This window comes from Pezoporus wallicus, unplaced genomic scaffold (assembly GCF_028554395.1).
Source record: "Pezoporus wallicus isolate ANWC-B61680 ecotype Strahan unplaced genomic scaffold, APGP_CSIRO_Pwel_v1 contig_11833, whole genome shotgun sequence".
NCBI lineage: Eukaryota > Metazoa > Chordata > Aves > Psittaciformes > Psittacidae > Pezoporus > Pezoporus wallicus.
Window position 1 is genome coordinate 1 of NW_026642550.1, and position 9,802 is coordinate 9,802.

The 9,802-nt window shown below is 60.6% G+C and overlaps 1 protein-coding gene across 1 annotated transcript; it reads left to right on the forward strand.

Moving 5' to 3' along the window:
• Positions 1-576: 576 nt before the first annotated feature.
• LOC130610791 (proline-rich protein 12-like) lies at positions 577-8,607 on the forward strand (the record flags this gene model as incomplete). The annotated part of the gene is made up of 6 exons (XM_057430895.1): positions 577-711; positions 2,610-2,735; positions 2,826-2,923; positions 4,626-4,754; positions 6,299-6,394; positions 8,462-8,607. Coding segments are annotated over 6 exons (725 nt in total), but the record flags the coding sequence as incomplete, so codon positions are not given.
• Between the last annotated feature and the right edge of the window lie 1,195 nt (positions 8,608-9,802).

Below are 9,802 nucleotides of genomic sequence, written 5' to 3' on the forward strand. Positions count from 1 at the left end.
GGATAATGGGATGGATAACGGGATAACGGATAATGGGATAACGGGATGGATAACAGATAATGGGATAACGGATAACGGGATAGCGGGATGGATAACGGGATAACGGGAGGGATGGGGATGGGATTGATGGATAACGGGATAACGGGATAATGGAAGGGGGATGGGGGATGTGGATGGATGGCAATGGATAATGGGATAACAGGAGGGGATGGGATATGGGGATGGGATGGATGGATAACATGGGATGGATGGGGTGTATGGGGGATGGGATGATGGGGATACGGGGATGGGGATATGGGGATGGGAATGGGCCTGTTGGATAATGGGATGGATGGGGTGTATCCACATTGGATTTGGGGGGGGGATGGGATGTGGGGATGGGACCCCCCCTCTTGTGGGGGACAACCCCCCTCCCCTTTATCCACATTGATTTGGGAGCCAACCCACTTTAAGCCCCTCCCCCCAAACCTCCCCCCCCCCCAAAGCCGACCCCCCCCCCCCTCCCCCCCCCCCTCCCCCCAACCCCCCCCCCCCCCACCACCACCCCCCCCCCCCCCCACCACCCCCCCCCCCAAGCCCCCCCCAAGGCCAAGGCCCCCAAAGGGCCCAAGGTGAAGGCCGAGCCCCCCCCCAAGAAGAGGAAGAAGTGGCTCAAGGAGGCAGCCACGTCCTCGGAGTCCGACTCCAGCCCCGACCCCCAGAGCGAGGAGGGTGAGAAATGGGGGGGGGCACCCCCAAAATGCGGGGGGTGGGGGGGAGGGAACCCACAAAATGAGGGGGGAAGTGGGGGAATGGGGGGGTGGGAACCCCCAAAATGAGGGGGGGTGGGGGGTGGGAACCCCCAAAATGGGGGGGGAATTGGGGGGGGGGGAGGGAACCCCCAAAATGAGGGGGGGGTTGGGGGGGGGGGGTGGGAACCCCCAAAATGAGGGGGGAATTGGGGGAATGGGGGGGAGGGAACCCCCAAAATGGGGGGGTGGGGGGGGAGGGAACCCCCAAAATGAGGGGGGAATTGGGGGAATGGGGGGGAGGGAACCCCCAAAATGAGGGGGGAATTGGGGGGGTGGGGGGGGTGGGAACCCCCAAAATGAGGGGGGTTGGGGGGGAGGGAACCCCAAAATGAGGGGGGTGGGGGGGGTGGGGGGAGGGAACCCCAAAATGAGTGGGGGGGGGGGGGTTGAGGGTGTGGGGGGGAGGGAACCCCCAAAATGGGGGGGGTGGGGGGGAGGGAACCCCCAAAATGAGGGAACCCCCAAAATGAGGGGGGGGGTGGGGGGTGGGGGGGAGGGAACCCCCAAAATGAGGGGGGGGGGTTGCGGGAATGGGGGGGAGGGAACCCCCAAAATGAGTGGGGGGGGTTGGGGGTGTGGGGGGGAGGGAACCCCCAAAATGAGGGGGGGGGTGGGGGTGTGGGGGGGAGGGAACCCCCAAAATGGGGGGGGGGGGGGGGGAAGGAGGGGGGAAATGGGGGAGGAAAAGGGGGGAGAGTGAGGATGGGGATGGGGATGGAGAAAGGGGGGGTTGGAAATGGGGGGGTTGGGGGGTAAATGGGGGGGAAGGGGGGTAAATGGGGGGGGAAGGGGGGAATGAGGATGATGGGGAGGGTGAATATGGGGGGGGTCAGAAATGGGGGGATAAAGGGGGACCATGAGGGGCTGATGGGGAGGGTGGAATATGGGGGGGGTCGGGTCAGAAATGGGGGGGTTTGGGGGGGAAATGGGGGGGGATAAAGGGGGGACCATGAGGGTGCTGATGGGGATGGAATAAGGGGGGGGGTCAGAAATGGGGGTTTTGGGGGGGAAATGGGGGGGAATTGGGGGGGAGGGTTGGGATGGGGAGGGTGGAATATGGGGGGGTCCAAAATGTGGGGGGGGAAATGGGGGGGACAAAGGGGGGACCATGAGGGTGCTGATGGGGAGGGTGGGATATGGGGGGGGGGGTCAGAAATGGGGGGGGTCCAAAATGGGGGGGGTTTGGGGGGGACCTTGAGGATGTTTGGGGGGGGAGCCCCAAATGGGGGGGGGGGAATGTGGGCGGGGCTTAGCGCTGTGGGCGGGGCTCGCTCTTAAAAGGGGCCCCGACCTTTCCCCTTTGAGGGGGGGGGGGTTCGCTCTTTGTCAATGGGAGGGGGCGTGGCTTCCTCTTAAAGAGGCAACGCCAAGGGAGCGTGGCGCCGCTCTCGGCTGCGGGATGGGTGTGAATGGGGAGGGCGTGGGAAAGAAGGGGCGTGGCGTGGGAAGGAAGGGGCGGGGCTTGCTCTTAAAGGGGCAACGCCATCGTCGCGCCGCGGGGGGGGGGGGGGGTGAACGGGGAGGGCGTGGGAAAGAAGGGGCGTGGCGTGGGTAGGAAGGGGCGGGGCTTGCTCTTAAAGGGGCAGCGCCAAAGGAGCGTCGCGCCGCGGGGGGGGGGGGGTGTGTGAATGGGGAGGGCGTGGGGAAAAAAGGGGCGTGGCGTGGGAAGGAAGGGGCGGGGCTTGCTCTTAAAGGGGCAACGCCAAGGGAGCGTGGCGCCGCTCTCTGCTGCAGGAATGGGTGTGTGAATGGGGAGGGCGTGGCGTAGGAAGGAAGGGGCGGGGCTTGCTCTTAAAGGGGCCGTTCCCCATTGAGCAGAGCGGGCCCCCCCCGGCCGGGTGCTGAACACGAGGGCCATGAAGGAGATGTACCGGAGCTACGTGGAGATGCTGGTGAGCACCGCGCTGGACCCCGACATGATCCAGGCGTTGGAAGATACCAATGGTGAGACCCCCCCCTTCCCCTGCCCCACAACCATCACTGCCCCATAGATTCCCCTCCCCCCCCCAACCATAACTGCACACCGCCCCACAGATGAGCTCTACCTGCCCCCCATGCGCAAGATCGATGGGATCCTCAATGACCACAAGAAGAAGGTTCTGAAGAGGGTGACGCTCAACCCGTCCCTGCAGGTGGGGCTGGGGGGGGTTCTGTGGGGCTGCGGGGGGTTCTATGGGGCTGGGGGGGTCTGTGGGGCTGGGGGGTCTGTGGGGCTGGAGGGGGTCTGTGGGGCTGGGAGGGGTCTCTATGGGGCTGGGGGGGTCTGTGGGCCTGGGTGGGTCTATGGGGTTGGGGGGGTTCTATGGGGCTGGGGGTGTCTATGGAGTTGAGGGGCTCTGTGGGGCTGGGGGGGGTTCTATGGGGCTGGGGGGGGTATATGGGGCTGGGGGGGTTCTATGGGGCTGTGGGGGGGGTTCTATGGGGCTGTGGGGGGCTGTGGGGCTGGGGGGGTCTATGGGGCTGGCTCTATGGATCTGTGTCTCTCTATGGGGCTGTGTCTATGGGGCTGTGTCTATGGGGCTGGCTCTATGGATCTGTGTCTCTCCATGGGGCTGTGTCTATGGGGCTGTGTCTCTCTATGGGGCTGTGTCTCTCCATGGGGCTGTGTCTCTCCATGGGGCTGTGTCTATGGATCTGTGTCTCTCCATGGGGCTGTGTCCATGGATCTGTGTCTCTCCATGGGGCTGGCTCTATGGGGCTGTGTCTCTCTATGGGGCTGTGTCTCTCCATGGGGCTGTGTCTATGGGGCTGGCTCTATGGATCTGTGTCTCTCCATGGGGCTGTGTCTATGGGGCTGTGTCTATGGGGCTGGCTCTATGGATCTGTGTCTCTCCATGGGGCTGTGTCTATGGGGCTGTGTCTATGGGGCTGGCTCTATGGATCTGTGTCTCTCCATGGGGCTGTGTCTATGGGGCTGTGTCCATGGGGCTGGCTCTATAGGGCTGTGTCTCTCCATGGGGCTGTGTCTCTCCATGGGGCTGTGTCCATGGGGCTGGCTCTATGGATCTGTGTCTCTCCATGGGGCTGTGTCTCTCTATGGGGCTGGCTCTATGGGGCTGTGTCTCTCTATGGGGCTGTGTCTCTCCATGGGGCTGTGTCTATGGGGCTGGCTCTATGGATCTGTGTCTCTCTATGGGGCTGTGTCTCTCCATGGGGCTGTGTCCATGGGGCTGGCTCTATGGGGCTGTGTCTCTCCATGGGGCTGTGTCTCTCCATGGGGCTGTGTCTATGGGGCTGTGTCCATGGGGCTGGCTCTATGGGGCTGTGTCTCTCTATGGGGCTGTGTCTCTCCATGGGGCTGTGTCTCTCTATGGGGCTGTGTCCATGGGGCTGGCTCTATGGGGCTGTGTCTCTCCATGGGGCTGTGTCTATGGATCTGTGTCTCTCCATGGGGCTGTGTCTCTCCATGGGGCTGGCTCTATGGGGCTGTGTCTCTCCATGGGGCTGTGTCTCTCCATGGGGCTGTGTCTCTCTATGGGGCTGTGTCTCTCCATGGGGCTGTGTCCATGGGGCTGGCTCTATGGGGCTGTGTCTCTCCATGGGGCTGTGTCTCTCCATGGGGCTGTGTCTCTCCATGGGGCTGGCTCTATGGGGCTGTGTCTCTCCATGGGGCTGTGTCTCTCCATGGGGCTGTGTCTCTCTATGGGGCTGTGTCTCTCCATGGGGCTGTGTCTATGGGGCTGTGTCCATGGGGCTGTGTCCATGGGGCTGGCTCTATGGGGCTGTGTCTATGGGGCTGTGTCCATGGGGCTGGTTTCATGGGGCTGGTTTCGGCGCTGTGGGGGGGGGGATGCGCCGCTCCTCCCCATTGCCGTTGCTCCTCCCGGCCGGCAGGAGGCGCTGCACACGTTCCCGCAGCTGCAGGCGGAGCCGGGGGAGGCGCTCGTGAGGCTGCGCCCGGGGGGGGACCCCTACAACAGGAAAACCCTCAGCAAGGTCAAGCGCAGCGCGGCCAAGCCACAGGTACGGGCCCTGGGGGGCGCTATGGGGCGCTATGGGGTTTCTATGGGGCTCTATGGGGGCTCTATGGGGCTCTATGGGGCACTATGGGCTCTATGGGGCTCTATGGTCTCTGTGGGTCTCTATGGGTCTCTATGGTCTCTATTGGGTTCTATGGTCTCTATGGGTCTCTATGGTCTCTATGGGTCTCTATGGTCTCTATTGGGTTCTATGGTCTCCATGGTCTCTATGGTCTCTATGGGTCTCTATGGTCTCTATTGGGTTCTATGGTCTCTATGGTCTCTATGGGTCTCTATGGGTCTCTATGGTCTCTATTGGGTTCTATGGTCTCCATGGTCTCTATGGTCTCTATGGGTCTCTATGGGCTCTGTGGGTCTCTATGGTCTCTATGGTCTCTATTGGTCTCTATGGTCTCTATGGGTCTCTATGGTCTCTATTGGGTTCTATGGGTCTCTATGGGTCTCTATGGTCTCTATTGGGTTCTATGGTCTCTATGGGTCTCTGTGGGTCTCTATGGTCCCTATTGGGTTCTATGGTCTCTATGGTCTCTATGGGTCTCTATGGTCTCTATTGGGTTCTATGGTCTCTATGGTCTCTATGGTCTCTATGGTCTCTATGGGTCTCTATGGTCTCTGTGGGTCTCTATGGTCTCTATTGGGTTCTATGGTCTCTATGGTCTCTATGGGTCTCTGTGGGTCTCTATGGTCTCTATTGGGTTCTATGGGCTCTATGGGGCGCTGTGGGGCGCTATGGGTCACTATGGGGTGCTATGGGACACTAAGGGGCTCTGTGGGGCGCTATGGGGCTCTATGGTCTCTATGGTTTCTATGTTCTCTATAGGTCTTTATGGTCTCTATTGATCTCTATGGGTCTCTATGGGTCTCTATTGGGCTCTATGGTCTCTATGGGTCTCTATGGTCTCTATTGGGTTCTATGGGCTCTTTGGGGCTCTATGGGTCACTATGGGGTGCTATGGGGCTCTGTGGGGCGCTATGGGGCTCTATGGTTTCTATGTTCTCTATAGGTCTTTATGGTCTCTATTGATCTCTATGGTTTCTATGGTCTCTATGGGTCTCTATTGGTCTCTGGTCTCTATGGGTCTCTATGGGTCTCTATGGTCTCTATTGGTCTCTATGGTCTCTATGGGTCTCTGTTGGGCTCTATGGACTCTATGGGGCTCTGTGGGTGCTATGGTGCACTATGGTCTCTATGGTATCTAGGTGTCTCTGTTGGTCTCTGTGGTCTCTATGATCTCTATGGTCTCTATTGGTCTCTATGGGCTCTATGGGTCTCTATGGTCTCTATGGGTCTCTATGGTCTCTATGGGTCTCTATGGTCTCTATGGGTCTCTATGGTCTCTATGGTCTCTATTGGTCTCTATGGTCTCTATTGGTCTCTATGGGCTCTATGGGTCTCTATGGGGCACTATGGGCTCTATGGTGTCTATGGGCTCTATGGGGGCTCTTTGGGGCTCTATGGGGCTCTCTGTGTTCTGGGGCCAGTTCTGAGCCCCTGTCGTCCCCCCCGTCCCGCCCCCCATGGCACAGGAGTTCAAGGTGGAGGTGGACAAATCCTTCCTGTGCACCCTGTACCACTCCCTGCACCACTACAAGTACCACACGTTCCTGCGCTGCAAGGACGAGGTGAGCCCCCCACCTCCTGCCCCATAGCCCCCCGCCCCATGGCGGTACCCAACCCCTTGGGGGTGCTGGTTGTCATGGAGACCGCCTCCATGGGGTTGGAGATGGTCCCCATCCTTCCCATGGCATCCTGGTGCTCATCCCCTGCATGGTGCACTTCTCCATCCCTTCCATCCCATCATAGTTCCCATCTCCATCCCATCCCATCATAGTTCCCATCTCCATCCCATCCCATCATAGTTCCCATCTCCATCCCATCCCATCATAGTTCCCATCTCCATCCCTTCCATCCCATCATAGTTCCCATCTCCATCCCATCCCATCATAGTTCCCATCTCCATCCCATCCCATCATAGTTCCCATCTCCATCCCTTCCATCCCATCATAGTTCCCATCTCCATCCCTCCCATCCCATCACCTTCATGGTGCTGTCAATGGCAGCACCCATGGGTGCTACCTATGGGTGCTCCCTATGGAGCTCTCCATGGTGATACCTATGGGTGCTGTCCATGGGTGCTCTTTATGGAGCTCTCCATGGTGCTGTCCATGGGTGCTCCCTATGGAGCTCTCCATGGTGCTACCCATGGGTGCTGTCTATGGAGCTCTCCATGGTGCTGCCTATGGGTGCTGTCCATGGGTGCTCTCTATGGAGCTCTCCATGGTGCTGTCCATGGGTGCTCCCTATGGAGCTCTCCATGGTGCTACCTATGGGTGCTGTCCATGGGTGCTCTCTATGGAGCTCTCCATGGTGCTGTCCATGGGTGCTCCCTATGGAGCTCTCCATGGTGCTACCTATGGGTGCTGTCCATGGGTGCTTCCTATGGAGCTCTCCATGGTGCTACCCATGGGTGCTGTCCATGGAGCTCTCCATGGTGCTACCAATGGGTGCTCCCTATGGAGCTCTCCATGGTGCTCCCTGTGGGTTGTCCCCATGGGTGCTCTCCATATTGTTCCCTATGGGTTCTACCTATGGGTTGTCCCCATGGGTGCTCCCCATGGTGCTCCCTATGGGTTCTCCCTATGGGTTGTCCCCATGGGTGTTCTCCATGGTGCTCCCTATGGGTTCTCCCCATGGGTTCTCCCCATAAGTGCTCTCTGTGGAGCTCTCCATGGTGCTGCCCACGGGTGCTCTCCATGGTGCTCCCTATGGCGTTCTCCATAGGCGCTCCCTATGGATTACCCCATAGGCTCTCCCTATGGGTTCTCCCTATGGGTTACCCCCATAGGCTGTCTCTATGGGCTCTCCTATGGGTTACCCCCATAGGCTGTCTCTATGGGTGCTCCCTATGGGTTCTCCCCATAAGTGTTCTCTATGGAGCTCTCCATGGTGCTGCCCACGGGTGCTCTAGGCTGCTCCCTATGGGTTCTCCATCTCCCTATGGGTTACCCCATAGGCTCTCTCTATGGGTTCTCCCTATGGGTTACCCCCATAGGCTGTCTCTATGGGTGCTCCCTATGGGTTCTCCCCATAAGTGTTCTCTATGGAGCTCTCCATGGTGCTGCCCACGGGTGCTCTCCATGGTGCTCCCTATGGCGTTCTCCATAGGCGCTCCCTATGGGTTACCCCGTAGGTTCTCCCTATGGGTTCTCCCTATGGGTTACCCCCATAGGCTCTCCCTATGGGTGCTTCCTATGGGTGCTCCCTATGGGTTCTCCCCATAAGTGCTCTCTATGGAGCTCTCCATGGTGCTGCCCACGGGTGCTCTCCGTGGTGCTCCCTATGGCGTTCTCCATAGGCGCTCCCTATGGATTACCCCATAGGCTCTCCCTATGGGTTCTCCCTATGGGTTACCCCCATAGGCTGTCTCTATGGGTTCTCCCTATGGGTTACCCCCATAGGCTGTCTCTATGGGTGCTCCCTATGGGTTCTCCCCATAAGTGCTCTCTATGGAGCTCTCCATGGTGCTGCCCACGGGTGCTCTCCGTGGTGCTCCCTATGGCGTTCTCCATAGGCTCTCCCTATAGGTTACCCCATAGGCTCTCCCTATGGGTTCTCCCTATGGGTTACCCCCATAGACTCTCCCTATGGGTGCTCCCCCTCACTTCACCCCCCTCTATCCCCCCCCACAGACGACGGCGATCGAGGGCCGCGCCGAGGACCTGGGCCAGGAGGAGGTGGTGCAGCTCTGCATGGGCAACCAGGCCTGGCTCGAGCGCCTCTTCCACTCCTTCAGCGAGCTCCTGGCCCAGGCACGGGCCTCCTGCTCCTGAGGAACCCCCCCATTGGGTGTCCCCCCCCCCTCCGCCCCATAGGGACCCCCAACCCCACACACACCCCATGGACACGGCCGTGGTGGGGAAGGCAGGGAGCCAAGGGCCGGGTGTAAATGGGGTGGTCCATGGCGAGGGGGGGGGGGGGTGTGGGTGGATGAAGGGGGGGGCAGCCCCATATTCATCCCCCCCTGTTGATGGGGAGGTCGTTTTGGGGACACCCACACACCCCCCATGTGATGGGGACCTCGTTTTGGGGACCCCCTTTCCATTGATGGGGACATCCCCCCCCCCCCATGGTGGGGACATCCAACTGTGATGGGGACTCCCCTTTTGGGGACCCCCCCTCCATTGATGGGGACCTCGTTTTGGGGACCCCCCCTCCATTGATGGGGACACACAACTGCAATGGGGGCCCTCATTTTGGGGACCCCCCCCTCCATTGATGGGGACACCCCCCCCCCATTGATGGAGACACCCAACTGCAATGGGGACCCCCCTTTTGGGGACCCCCCCTCCATTGATGGGGACACCCCCCCCCATTGATGGAGACACCCAACTGCAATGGGGACCCCCCTTTTGGGGACCCCCCCCATTGATGGGGACACCCCCCCCATTGATGGAGACCCCAACTGCAATGGGGACCCCCTTTTGGGGACCCCCCCATTGATGGGGACACCACCCCCCCATTGATGGGGGCACCCAACAATGGGCACCCCCTTTATGTGAACCCCCCCATGATGGGGACACCCAATTGCGATAGGGACCCCCCCTTTTGGGGACCCCCCCCACCCCATGATGGGGACCCACTTTTTGGGACCCCCCCATGATGGGGACACCCCCCCTATGGATGGGGACCCCCAACTGCAATGGGGACCCCCTTTTGGTGAACACCCCCCCCCTCCATGATGGGGACACCCCCATTGGGATCAATGGCACCCCCCTGATGCCAAGCCCCCCCCCAATAGAGACCCCCCCCACCCCATTAACGGGGACCCCCCCATTGGTGATACCCCCCCCCTCCATCCCAAAGGGCCCCCCATCAACAACAGGGTGCCCCCCCCACAATGGGTGTCCCCCCCCACAATGGATGCCCCCCCCACAATGGGTACCCCCCCTCATGGGTGCCCCCCAGTTGATGCCCCCCACAATGGGTGCCCCCCCTCAATGGATGCCCCCCCACCATGGGTGCCCCCCCAC